Source organism: Orycteropus afer, unplaced genomic scaffold (genome assembly GCF_000298275.1).
Source record: "Orycteropus afer afer isolate SDZICR_OR568_19922 unplaced genomic scaffold, OryAfe1.0 scaffold00008, whole genome shotgun sequence".
Classification (NCBI taxonomy): Eukaryota; Metazoa; Chordata; class Mammalia; order Tubulidentata; family Orycteropodidae; genus Orycteropus; species Orycteropus afer.
Window position 1 is genome coordinate 5,866,886 of NW_006921595.1, and position 14,737 is coordinate 5,881,622.

The window sequence follows — 14,737 nt, forward strand, 5'->3', positions numbered from 1 at the left end:
CAAGAAAATGACTCGTTCTTTCACTGAGAAGTTCAAGATCATTCAAAATATACTCCTTTAACCCTTATCACCACCTCCACCTCAGAATTCTCTTCCTATTTGCATATGTCTCAGAAAGAATAAGTACCCTCACTTCTTCTGGGGTTTGCTATTCAGTTATGGTCCTTCATGCTAGCATTCTGTCTCTTTCTCTCATACTGGTTTCTTGCTCTTGACTAAATCCAATCCAGCTACCTCTTAATTTAAAAAGATTCTTTCTCCAGCTGCCTCTCTCTCAGGCCACCATTAGATCTCTCTGCTTCCCTTCACTGCCTAACACTCTTGAAAGAGTCCTCTATACTTGTCCTCTATACTTTCCACCTCCATTTCCTCCCACCCACTCACTCGTTAATTCCTTGCAATCTGGCCTCCGCTCCTGCTCCTCTCTCATAGGTTGCCAGTGACCACCTAACTGCCAAGTCCAACAGCCTCAGTTCAGCCCTCACATTACCCTTGCTCTACTTTGTCTGCCACCAGTGACTACACCTCTGTGCCATTTATTTATTTATACCCCACTTGATTCCAAAAAGGAGTTAAGATAGGTTATAGCAATAGAGTAGGAGAGTATCACTTAGAAGTAAATGACCCCAAAAAGGGAAGAGACCAAAAAAGAAAAGAAGCTAATGCCAAAATGCAAACCACTGAGCAGTGGTTCTCAGCTGGGGGTGATTTTGCCACCCAGAGGACACTTGCAACGTCTGGAGACATTTTTTGTTGTCTTAACTGGGAAGGGCTACTGGCATCTAGTAGGTAGATGCCAGGGATGTGGCTAAATATCCCATAGTGCACAGGATAGCCCCCTAGAAGTAAGATCAATAGTGCCCAAGTTTGGCCCAACAGTGCCCATCTAGTCCAATAATTGTCCATAGTTCTCTTTTTTCTGACTTATTTAAATATTAAATATGAGTAACAACCTCTTCTTTAAACTGGTCTCTTCTCCTGTTAGTCATAACCCTGATATGGCTGGGCACCCAAACTCACCCTGGACTTTTGAGAATCCCATTCCCTTAAATGCCCTTTCCTTAGAAGAGCTTTCCATTACCCACCCCTCAAGTAAAATAAACCCACCCATGATACTCCTAAAGAGTCCTGGTGGTACCGTGGTTAAAGACTTGGCTGTTAACCAGAAGGTCAGCTGTTTGAACCTGCCAGTCATTCCATGGGAGAAAGTTGTGGCAGTCTTCTTCCATAAAGATTTACAGCCTTGGAAACTCTATAGGGCATTTCTACCCTGTCCTATGAGGTTGCTATGAGTTGGAACTGACCCTACAGCAATGGATTTATTTTTCTTTTGGTTTATGGATACTCTTGTAAAGTGACATTTGCACTTCCTTCATAGAAAACTGTAATTAACTAATTGATTGATTAATTAATCATGTGTTTCTGAGTTTGATGTGTCAACCAGAAGCTCTGTGAGAGCAGGGATATATCTGATTTGTGCACTACTCTTTCCCCAAAGCAACTACAGTGCCTGGCACAGAGGAAACTCCTGAAAAATGTGTTGAGTGACTTGAATTGAATAAAATTTTATGTTACATTTTCAGAGTCAAAGCAAAGCACACTGCTCAAATTATTTGATTCTCTTTGGCTTTAAAGATTTCTTTTTAAAGAAACTGAGTGCAAATCAATTTTCCCTTAGTTAGATAAGGCGATTTTCTGCATTCTCAATGGTTAGTCCTGGTTGAGCAAGCTTTTTCCAAATTACTTATCAACCCATCCGTGTTTTCCTATTTCAGAATGACCTCCAAAACCAATTTACTTTGAAATATTTGTACTTCAAAAATAATTTTATCTGCTGTTTTTCTTATTTGTAAGTTGGAAATAAACATTCACACAAAAGCTCCTGCTGAACCTGCTGGGAGTTGAGCAAAGGATCCAAGTTGCTCCATTAGCTGCTGATAAAATCAGCAACACCTCAAGGCAGCCCCAGCAATAATGTCTAATGTTTCTATGGCATCTTCCCCTCAGAAGGTTCTCAAAATGTTCCCCAGACTCTCTGAGAAGATGTAATGAGAAAGATCCTCAGTGGGTGTCACCTCTTATCTTCAGTGACTTTTAGACACTGTTCTATACTGTACTGCCAACCCTACCACATAAACAAACATTCAAGAGAGTGGGAGTTTATTCCACTTGAAACTACTGGTCAATTTAGAAAAAGAGTGCCTAATTGTGTGCATTGGTAACATGTCTATACTCTGAGGTCTAAGCTAAAGCGAAGATCTATCTTGACATGAAAATGGCTACATGTGGTCATTGGTTTCAATTTTCCAAAGACCAAAATGTGGAGACAACCCAAGAGTCAATGTGAAGAAAATTATTACCAGGTTCTACAGATAAAATGCAAAACTTTGATTTTAGGTGATGAGTATTTCCAACTGCTTTCAAAGAGATAAGTTTGAGTATAATTGTAACAGCAGCAGCAGCAGCAGCAGCAGCAGCAGCAGTAGCAGCAGCAGCAGTAGCAGCAACAGCAACAACAACCCATTGATTGAGCACTTACTATGAGCAAGCCCTATACAAACACTCTAAGGGCATTATCTCATCTAATGCTCATAGCAATTCCACTTAGTAAGTGCCACTGGAGGCTAGAAGAGGTTTAATCCAGCACAACAGGTCAACTTTATCTCTTGAAGTTCAGATAAACAGGAAAACTGTGGGTTCTAGAAAAGTTATGCTGTTGTTAGCTGCCATGGAGAAGACCCTTGATTCATGGTAACCCTATATACCATGAGATAGAATCTTTGGGATCCACAGGGTTTTCGATGGCTGATTTTTGGAAACAGATCTCCAAGGCTTTTCTCTTAGACTGTTTTAGTCTGGAAGCTCACTGAAACCTGTTCAGCATCATGGCAACACACAAACTTCCACGGACAGACAGGTGGTGGCTGTGCATGACATGAATTGGCTACGAATCAAATGTGAGTCTCCTGCATGGAAAGTGAGAATTCAACCACTGAACCACCACTGCCCTCAGGAAAGGTATGGGGTGGAGTGGGGGGATATATTACTACTCAAGGGAGAAGACAAAATAGAATTAAACTCAGTCTATGACAGGAAAAGATTTCACCAGCAATTCAAAGGTCCAGTATTCAAGTGGTCATTGTAAAAGCAAGTGGCCTCTTTCCTCCTTTCTGAAACAACAGTCCTACACAGCTGGTGGGAAGGATGCATCTGGCTTACTTTCAGGAGGAAGTTATGAGTGGAAATGGCCAACTCAGTCTGTATAAGGAGTAAGGACAGAAGTAGCTTAACTATTCAAAAAGGAAAATAATAATGATAAAGATGGTGATGATTATGAATTTGGTAGGGAGGGGTATGTTATTAAAGAAAAACTTCCCACAGAGGTAGAATTGTTAAGGTAAAGAGACAGGATTGTTAAGGCAAAAGTTGCTTCCCAGTGGGGGGTGGGGGCATTGCCAGCCAAAGCCAGGGATTCTCACACTCACCTGGGAGCAGCCTGGAGCACTGCAGACGAATGGCCTCTCCTGCTCCAAATTCATCTTGGGTTCCTCATAAATCTGAAGGATCAGGGGGAAAGGGAGGAAGGAAAACAGAAATGCATGAATATCTTCTGTATCTACTTGAGGAACATGAGAAAGGCAATTTCTCAGAGCTCCTTCCTCCCTTCAATTCCTAAATTAGGCAAGAAAAATGTTAACATACACAAGCCCCTGCATCACTGAAGTTCATTATGCTCTCTGCAGTCTGCAGTTTATTGAGCTTTCTTGAGTGCATTTTTACTTTGAAGAAAAAAATACCATGAGGCTGTCGCAGCAGCAGTCCTGCCCATAGAAAACTATCTGGTGAGTGTTACTACCAAGTAAGATCCCCATTTGTGCAAGAAGACTCTGAGGGAAAGTGTGCATCGGTGTTCTTTGGGTACTGCTGAAAGGCTTCGGGGTTGGCTACTTAGACAGGTATTTCATGATACCTCAACAAACGTTATTCGGGTTATATGAGACTAAAGTACAAATCAGAAAGCACGAAAAAACATTATCTTTGAAATTTTGTTGATTTGGTTTTATAAGCTGTTTTGGAATGAATGTAAGAATAAGGCTGCTGGCTCTAGATAAATTATCTGGAATAAAGTAGATTTGCAGGGAGAAATGTTTATGTTACTATCTCAGATACACATTAAATTATAGTGAAGTTATTTCTTACATAGGAGTTAGGTCCTAAGGTGAGGACATTAGGCCAAAATTGAGTGTAGTGAAAATTTCCTTTTGCAAATACCCCAAAAGCCAATAAAACTATAATATATATAGCTTTGTGGTTACCAATCTGTACAGAAACATAACATTTTACCAAATTTTCTAAGAAGTGCTACGTAAACTTAAGTTACATAATTCAAATCATATTCTAAATAAGATTTTCCTTTTCACCAATTTGTAGAGTTGAGCTGATATAAGTTAAATATGGTGCTGATGAACCATGGCTGTCTTACTGAACTAAAACCTGATGCTTTTCCTCTGAACACAGGAAACAATTTGCTTCCTTACAACAGCGTTACTGAAGATGAAAAATAATTACAGGGTAACCACAAAGAAAATTAATAAAGCTTCTAACCAAAATAAGGAAGAAAATCATAAGGACTCAGTAAACACAAAATTAATAACAAGGAAGAAAGAGAAAAGAAAACCTGATAACAAAATGAACTCACCATAAACAAATTCAGAACAAAGAAATCATCAACACCACAATGAAAAACACAAAAGAATGACAGCAGTAAATTCATACCTATCATTAATTACATTGAATGTGAATGGATTAAATGCACCAGTCAAGAAAAAGAGAGTGGCAGATAGGATAGGAAAACATGACCCATCAATATGCTGCCTACAAGCAACTCATCTTAGACATAAGATAAATATGAATTAAAAATCAAAGGATGAAAAAAATATATACATATCAAGCCAATGGCAACCAAAAAAGAGCAGGAGTGACAATGTTAATTTCTGATAAAATAGACTTCAAGGCAAAAACTAGCATTAGTGACGAGAAAGAACATTACATGATGATGAAAGGGTCAATCTAGCAAGAGGACATAACCATAATAACTATCTATGCATCCAATGAAAGAGCTTCAAAATACATAAAGCCAACATTACCAGAATTGAATAGTGAAATAGATAATTCCACAATAGCAGTAGGAGACTTTAACATACTACTTTGGATGAAGGACAAAATAACTAGGAAAAACTCAGCAAATATACAGAAGATCTCAATAACACAGTCAGCCAACTTGACCTCACAGACATACACAGAACACCTCACCCAAGAAAACATAATACACATTCTTCTCAGTGCATATCGATTTTTCTCAAGAATAGGCCATATGTTAGACCACAAATCAAGTCTCAGCAATTTATTTTTTTTTAAATTGTGATTTGGCTGAAAGTTTACAGAGCAAATTCACTTTCCATACAGCGGTTCACGTACACTTTGTCTCATGACATTGACCACAATTTACCACAATGCAACAGCTCCCCTCCCACTTCACCCAGATAGGTTACCTCTTCCCTGTGTCCATCCCTCTGTGCACTCCTGCCCCCTGAGCTGTCTCCCTGTGCACAAACAGCCTTTCTTTCTCCCATGATTGTTCTCTACAAGGAGTGCATCTACCTCAGGTAAATGTTGAACTCATATGTCTGTCTTTTGTTTGGCTGGAAGCCACATGTGTGGTTCAATTCCAGACCTGAAGGGCAGCTAGTGGCCACATTCTCAGTGGTTCCACCAGGCCCTATCAGACCAGCAAACCTGGTACCCCTTTTTTTTTTCTAAATTACTTTGAGTTTTGTTCCACATTGTTCTCCATCTCTATTCAGGATCTCCTACATAGATGCCCCTCCAAGTGGTTGACAGTGGTAGCCCAGCACCATCTAGTTCTTCTGGTCTCATAGTCGTATAGTATGAGGATCACATGGTGTACCAGTAGCTTGGACTAATTGTTTCCATGAATCTTTGGTTTTCTTCATTCTTCTTTGCTCTGGATGAGGAGAGACCCATCTTTGCATCTAGATGGCAGCTTGCAAGCTTTTAAGATCCCAGTCGCTACACGCCAAAGTAGGAGGTGGAACAATGCTTTGTGTAGTATGTTATGCCAATTGAAGTCTCAGTAATTTTAAGATATCAAAATACTATAAAGCAACTTCTCAGATCACAATGCTATAAAATTAGAAATCAATAATAGGAAGATTGTTGTTGTTGTTGTTGTTATGTGCCGTCTAGTCGGCCCCGACTCATAGCGACCCCTCCTTGGGTTTCCGAGGCAGTATCACTACGGAAGTAGGATTGCCCAACCTTCCTTCCGAGGAGTGGCTGGTGGGTTTGAACCGCCAGCCTTCTGGTTAGCAGTCAAGTGCTTTTAGCCACTATGCTACCAGGCTCCTAATAGGAAGATTAGGGGGAAAAATAAAATATATGGAAACTGGATAATATCCTACTCAAAAACTAGTGAGCAATAGCAGAAATAAAATGTGAAATAACATAATGCTATGTGTAGGTAATTCCAGAAGGGCTCCCAAGTCACCTGTGCCCCTGAAAAAGGGACAACTGCTTCAACTCATGGAGCAGTAATCTTTTGTCTAAAGGAAGCTTTTGTATCTTCCAACCAAAATCAATTTCTACTTTGTATTTCACATATATTCTTTTCATATATTCACATATATTCTTTTCATATATTCACATATATTCTTTTCATATATTCACATATATTCACTTTTTTGAAATATGAAGTGAAAATACTTGCCTTATCTGCCAGTCAGATATTATAAACAAAACAAATGTTTTAAAAATGTAGATGCTCTTCACACGACTATTACTTATACAGTCATACAAGTTTCACAAGGAGAAGCCCTTTTCACTGTGAATTTAGAATGTGTTCCCACTGAACACCTATAAATATAGTCAGTCACTTAGAATAATTTTACAGCTTTCCTATATCAAGAATATTGTCAAAACTCTATTATTGTATTATATTTAGAGGAAGATATTTAGACTCTTTTTCCACTTGCCCTTGTCTAAGGAAAGTAATTAGAATAACTGCTCATACCTTCCTCCTCATTTGCTTTTACCATTACTTAGCATAGAGCACCCCTTCTCTCCCCTGTGAATACTGACAATATATTTCTAAGTCTCAAAATAAAGGGTGACTTTAATGCTAAGAAAATGATTTTGATCCAAGATAGAATAAACAGCAGAGTAATTGGGTTATTCATTTATTAAATATGCCATGTTTTTCTAGTAATTTTTTTTTTTCATTGCTTTCCTGGAACTTCTTTGCCTCTGTGGGTGTGATCTGAGTGACCATTACTAGATCATTTAATTGCTTCAACCCTCAATTTCCCCTCTTTTACAAGAGGGGTATGGGTCTCAAGGAGCTCTGGTAGTGCAGTGGTTAAAACATTTGGCTACTTATCAAAAAAAGTAAGTGGTTCGAACCCATGATCTGCTCTACAGGAGAAAGATGTGGCAGTCTTGGTTCCATAAAGATTTGTAGCCTGGAAACACTATGAGACGGTTCTGCTTTGTCCTATAGGGTCACTATGAGTTAGAATCAACTCAATGGCCCTGGGTTTGTTTTTTGTTTCTTTTTTCATGGAGCTCAATCTTCAGTTCCCTTAATCCTATGTCATATTTATCAGTTAGGAGGGTTGCAAAATATTTACAAATAATGGAGAAAGGTCTGTTTGTGATTGAGGTGGGAAAGAGATAAACATTATTAAGACCTCACTCTAGGAGTTCTGGTAGCGTAGTGCCTAAGGCACTTGACTGCTAACCAGAAAGCTGGCGGTTCAAACCCACCAGCCACTCCTCGGAAGGAAGGTTGGGCAATCTACTTTCATAGTGATACCACCTCAGAAACCCAAGGAGGGGTCGCTATGAGTCTGATTCGACTCAACGGCACATAACAACAACAACAGCAACTAATATTAATCATTCCCTGTTTATAAAAGAGAATTTGTTATAGCCAAGTCTTTCTTGGCTATCATTTAAGAGCTTTAGTTGCTAAAGTGATGAAAGAATGTCAATATAGAGATTACATGACAGTAGAATGGTAAAATTCCATACTTAAGTATCTATGGATTTCATTGTTGATTAAGCATTAAGTTGTACTTAATGATAATAATTACTGTCCAACCAATACAAGTAGTCAAGATAAGAAGTGCTGCTGCTGGAGATTAAAAGAGATTCATTAATGAGCCAAAATGAGGAAAGCGATTGAACAAGCCCTGGTTTACAAGTATGGCAAGAAAGTTATTTCTACCATAATTATAACTCCATTTCAAACCTAGTCCATCAAAATGGTGACCATCCTCCTAAATCCAAGCCAATTATGGCAACAGATTAGCAACTCTGTTTGAAATCAATATTAGCTACTTATTTTAATTACTAACTACAATTTACATATGAGCTTCAGGAAACAACATGGAATTAGATTATGGTGCTGCTGCTTGGAGATGGAACAAGGTTTAGCCTTACAGATTTTCTCTGTCTTATTGAGTCTTCATGGTATAGATGCTTTTTTCACAGTAATATGAATATTCCACCACTCATCTATGAATATTGAATTTGATACTCACCGAGTTTCATCAGAAAAAGAAACTGTCCCTCAGGAGATGGAATTTGAGAAATACAGACTGCCCTCGACTAGTTTAGAATTAATTCACCAGTACATTATACTGAATTAGTATTGTCATTCTATTCTTTTTTTAAACACAAGTGAATCAACTTATTACATGCTATAGGTCCCATTCTATTGCAATTCATAAGGCTTTCATTGTCTAATTTTTGCAAGTAGATCACCAAGTCTTTCTTTCTAGTCTGTCTTAGTCTGCAAGCTCTGCTGAAACTTACCCATCATGGGTGATTCTGCTGGTATTTGAAGTATCAGTGATACTACTTCCAGCATCACAGCAACACGCAAACCACCATAGTACAACAAACTGACAGACAGCTGACAAAGGAATAACTGATGCATCGGAACTGGAGTGGTGGCAAAGAATATTGAATATACCATAGACTGCCAAAAGAATGAACAAATAAGTCTAAGAATAAATACAACCAGAACGTTCATTAGAAGCAAGGATGACAAGACTTCAACTTGCTTACTTTGGACACATTGTCATCAGGAAAGACCAATCACTAGAAAAGGACAGCATGTTTGATAAAGCAGAGGATCAATGAAAATGCGGGAAAGCCCCAGTGAGATGGATTGACATAATGGCCACAAGAGTGGGCTCAGACACACCAACAATCATGAAGCTGGCACAGGGCCAGCAGCACGTTGCTCGTTATACATAAGGTACCATGAGTCGAAGGCAAATTAAGAGCAGCTGAAACAACCTACTTTGGTCATACGGTCAGAAGGGACCAGTCCTTGGAGAAGGGTATCATGCTTTGTAAAGTGCAGAGTCAGAGAAAAAGGAAAAGACCCTCAACGAGATGGATTGACATGGTGGCTGCAGCGATGGGCTCAAGCCTAGCAAGGATGGTGGGGATGGTGCAGGACCCGGCAGCGTTCATTCTATTGTACACAGGGTCGCTATGAGTCAGAATTGACTCAACGGCACCTACCAAAAACGACATGGATCCCACAGACTAAATATATACTGGCAGCATAATATTGGAGTCAATGTCCTTAGGCAAAAAGGGCAGTTGCAAAAACAAAAGAACTTTTAAGTTATTAATAAGGTCTAAGGTGAGTGGGTGTGTATATATGAGTGTGTGAATCCCCACTGCTTTAGTTTCATGCTCTGCAGTTCCCATAATATCCCCCTGCAAACAGCATGTGTGTGCTCATTCCGTTCTGTGTAGGTGTTGGTGATGGTTTTACTAAATGCTACGACTCTACCACACAGGCTTCATTACTTCTATCAACTAGTATGATCTGCTCTGATGAATTTGTTAAGAGCTATGGTCTATTTTTATGGTCTATCATTATGGTTCTTTTCCAGCACATATTGTAATAATTATTCTCTCCAACAGACTCCTACTAAAGCCCTGAATATATTCTTTTATCATCCATCTGGGGGGGGGGCTGTTTACTCAGACATGATTTTAGTCAGGTTGCACTGCACTTGGTCGGCAGAAGTCAGGCCTCATCCATTCATTTCCCATACAGTTGTTTTACTGGCTGGTATTTTTTAATGAACCAAGTTTTGCTTGGCAGTCACCATACCCCAAGCTCTACTGCATACAGGTTACATAATAGGCGTTCAATAAATATTTGTGGAATGAATAATGAATCCTGAATCATCACAATGTTGTTGTTAGTTGCTGTCGGGTCAATTTCAACTCATGGCAACCCCATGTGTATAGAGTAGAACCGCTCCATAGAGTTTTCAAGGCTGTGACCTGAAATAAACCACCCCAAACAGCTTGCCTTTTCTCTACTCCTAATGCAGTAGTTTCCAGGCTTTTTGGTCCAGCATTAAGTTTTCAGCAAGACAAGTTGTCGTGTGGGCCACTCATGAAACCTATTCCCCATTAGGGTCAGAAAAGAAATCTCATCAGATTTAAAAATTCAAAGTTCCTTTTGCTGAAAACAAGGTGAAGCTAGTTTTCATTAAATGTCACATGTAAATATATTAATTCATTACCAAATTCACATGTTAAAATGTTGAATACATGTTGAAACCATTAAAGTCCAGTCTAGTAACAATTTGCTGTTGGTTGCCATGGCAAGTCAATTCTGACTCACAGAGGCCCCATGAGCAGAACAACTGCTCCACAAAGTTTTCAAGGCTGTAACTTTTCAGACACAGATTGCCAGGCCTTACTTCTGAGGTGCTTCTGGATGGATCTGAATCACTAACTTTTCAGTTAATAGTAATCTAGTGGTTAACCATTTGTGCCATCCAGGTGCTCCTCTATTAACCACTGCAGACCACCTATGATCCTAGAGGACACCCTTTGAGAAACACTGAGTGATCTTATAACCTTGGTTCAATACAGTTGTAGTTGTGGCAAACATTATCTCATCATTTAATTGTTTCTAAATAGTACTATTTTTCATTTCCCCTTTTCCAAAGTTCAGATTCAAGGCTCACTTAGAATGAATGCCTCAGGAGTCTAATTTCCCTTAGAATTTTTGGAAAACAACACAGAACCTAGTAACAAACCCGAATAGAGCATAAAGTCAGTAGAGGTTTTTCGTAGTTGACAAGGAGATGACAGGCTTGATTTACATTTCAAACCCTCAACTGCCACTAGGTTCCTCAGGCCTTGCACTGAGCGAGAATCTGTTTCATTGTTCAGCATTTCACCCCACAAATCCCTCCTGGTCTAAAATGGAAATCTTCCACAATGGCTGATGCAATCCATTCAAACGCTTTGACAGGCATTTAGAAATATACTTGGAATCATCACTTCATGAAAGACAAACATCATCAAAAAGCAAATATTAAAAGCTTCAATAATCTACACAAAATGCTAGAAATATGTATTATAAACTTCAGGGTCACAACTGAGCCCAGAGAGAAAAATCTACGTTAGGTTTGCTGTAATCAGCCGAGTGAAGCTTCCCTGTCTAAGTCATAGGAAGCCATTACTAATCCTTCATCAACCTCAAACCAGTATTATTGTAATGGCACAAACTCCCACCAACAGCAGCAGTGATTAGTGCAGGATTTGGAATAGTAAGGCACTAAAAGTGCTTTGAATGTTTAAGTTTGGAATGTACTCTTCTGAAATTATAAACATAAATGAGCATTAAAAACAATATTGATATGTTCCCATCAGCTTTGATATTGCTAACCTAGATATGAATACATTACAGATCAGAAAGGGTGTTTGAATATTAATAGTGATGTTAATATCTGCTGACATTTATTGCCCTAAAGTGACCGTGCAAAGAGCCTTCTTGGCAGGACTCACGCCAGACAGACCTCGGTACCTTGTTGAGCTTACTAGACTGCTGAAAGGGCTCTGGGGGAGGAAATGAGTCCTTCCTGAAGTATAAAGGACAGCTGACAAACAGAGCATCTTGAGTCAGTCATACTGTGTGACACTCCCATTCAGTCCTGCTTTCTGTGGGAACAAAGGTAGCTTGCTAATTAAATTAACGAAGGGCATAGCCAATTTTTACTTTGTGTTTCTGGGGGACAAAAAAAGTTCTCTCAACATATTGGCTGGAAAGACAAGGAGTCATACACAGTAATAACTCAACACAAACTCACCCCAAACACCTTCTTAAATGTATTTTATTTGAAGATGCCTGATTCTACTTTAAAAATAAGGATACTTTAAAAGTAAGGTTCTTCCAACACATGGCTGGCTATTGGAAAGGAATAACATTTGATTTGGAGCTCAAATTTTCTTTCTGTGGGAGGGATACCACACCTTTTCACTGTCACATTTGCTCCCCTGCAAAAAAGAGATTAAAATATTCCAAGAGGTATTTATTTGAAAAGATAACTAATGAAAGCTAACTGCAAAGTAAGAGAAAATAAACCCTTTGCTTCAAGTGTATCTTTATTTTTCCAAACCTGAATATTGTAACTTCAATTAAAAAAATAAACACCCTTGAATTTCAGTTCACAAAAATTAATTACTTTGTGAGCCTGTCTCTGTGTATCTGTCTGTCCTGTGTGTATGCTTTCTTCCTGTAAATCTACATCTCTTTCTCTGAATGTTCATTTCTCTGTGTATCTTGGTCTTGCTATGTGTATCTGTGTCTTTCTGTCTGTCACTGTATGTCTCTCTCTGACTTTCTCTCATTTTATCAGCAGTGTTCTTATTAGCTTTACTCACAGAAAGATCTATCAGGCTTGCTTCCTGTCTCAGTGTTGTTCCTGAAGTGAGCTGCAGTCAGAATCTGAATTTCATTGGGCTATTATTATTTGCAGCTGTGTGACCTTTTTAACCCTGCTGTAAAAAGTGACATTTCAGCCCTCAAGCTTGAAACATCTGAATGCTGCAAAGTTTTCAAACCAGAAATTTACACAGGGAACAAGCCCAAGAATGGGTCTGAAGTATGTCTGTACTTTATGGGTGAAAATTTCACCAGAACTTGGCGTGAATGAGGTGTGTTACTGGGCAGTTTACAGCCAGAATTCTCCCTTGGAGTCCTGAACTTCACACCTCTGCTGTTTCATTCAAACCAAGATGTTCACCATCCACTCATATCCTGAAAGTTCAGAATCCTACAACCTGAATGGGACAGCACTTTGGGATTGTTTATCACACAGTATTATGCTAAATGCAAATGAAACTTGTTGCTATCAAGTAGATTCCAACTTACAGTGACCCCATGTGTGTCAGGGGAGAACTGCCCCACAGAGTTTTCTTGGCTGTAATCTTTGTGGAAGGAACTCTGGTGGCACAGTGGTTAAAGTGTTCAGCTGCTAGACAAAAGGTTGGCGGTTCAAAGCCACCAGCGGCACCAAGGAAGAAGGATGAGGCAGTCTCCTGCCATAACAATTTATAGCCTTGGAAACCCTATGGGGCAGTTATGAGTAGCAATGAGTCAGAACTGACTCGATGGCAGTGGGTTTTTTGGTTTAATCTTTATGGACACATTATGCTAAGGGACACTCAAAACTTCCTTTAAAACTAGACCCACTGTTCCCAGGAGGAAGAATTTCCAAGCAGCCTTTTCTCTGGAAACTTACCCAGGTCCTCCTTCCCGGAGGAGGCCCTAACAGGAGAGAGTGCTGGGGGTTCACATTCTCCCATGTACTTCTGCAGAGGTTTGTGGTTTTATTTATGTGGCGTTTATACTGTGTATGGAAGAACATTCCAGTGGGATTGGGTTTTCTTATGTTAGATTCCTTTTTCTTTTCTTAAGTTTTCCATATGTTTCTTTGGGTATGAGGCCTCTTTTCAAAGTTACTGGTAAATTTCTACTTATGTTTTAGACAATCCTGTCTTATGATTTTCCTATCTATGGGTTCAATTGTTAAGCACATATTTGTTAAGCATCAATATTAAAGTTTCAATGTTGAATAAGTCACTGAGTGTATGTCTGCATGTGAGTGTGTGTATTGTTCCTTGCCTTGCTTCCATCTAGTATATACATTTCTTACAGGACGTATTCCATTTCTAAGGAAAGTTTACTGACATGCATGTGGTTAACAAAACACTAGCATAAAGACTCTCAGGTTTTTGAAGGAAATACTGAATGTAACCAAATCACTTGGCTGGTTTCTAAAGGGACTGAATATAACCTCAGAAAATATGGTGAAAGGTGCAAATTCTTTTCCTTTCCCACCCACTGCCATCGAGTTGATTCCGACTGTCATATCTTTGTCCCACCGAGTGGCTGGAGGCTTCCAGTCACCAAACATTTGATTAACAGATGAGCTGTGCCACCAGAGCTCCTCCCTTTTTCCCTTCATTTGCTCTTAATACTAACAAACTGAAGAGAAAAGAAGGGAGGGAAGGTAAAGAAGTAAAATTGGAACAAAAGATAATTAGGCAGGTGTTTAACTTGACGTTGTTAGTTTACTTTTCTAGAAAGTCTTTCGTTGCAATTTAAAATAATTGTCCCATAAAATCCTGAGGGGAAAAGTTGAGATAGCAAAGAAATTAAAGACACAACTGGGTATGCTCTTTACACTGGTAAAAGCAGCTTCCTTCTGAAAAATCCAGTAAAAAGTCACAAGCACAGTTCTTTTCTCTTCTCCTTTTCTGCTCAATCTTAGTAAAATGCATCTCTTTAGACTTACGGCACATTCTCACATGGGACTATTCTGCC

At 39.1% G+C, this 14,737-nt stretch overlaps 1 protein-coding gene across 1 annotated transcript in view; it reads right to left on the minus strand.

Annotated features, from left to right (window-relative positions):
• The window catches only part of CREB5 (cAMP responsive element binding protein 5), a 444,981-nt gene extending 441,430 nt beyond the window's left edge, over positions 1 to 3,551 (minus strand). Inside the window, exon 1 of the mRNA XM_007945571.2 lies at positions 3,486 to 3,551. Within this exon, the coding sequence (XP_007943762.1) occupies positions 3,486 to 3,539 (54 nt within the window). The 5' untranslated portion in view covers positions 3,540 to 3,551. The remainder of the gene's footprint in view (positions 1 to 3,485) is intronic.
• Positions 3,552 to 14,737: the final 11,186 nt, after the last annotated feature.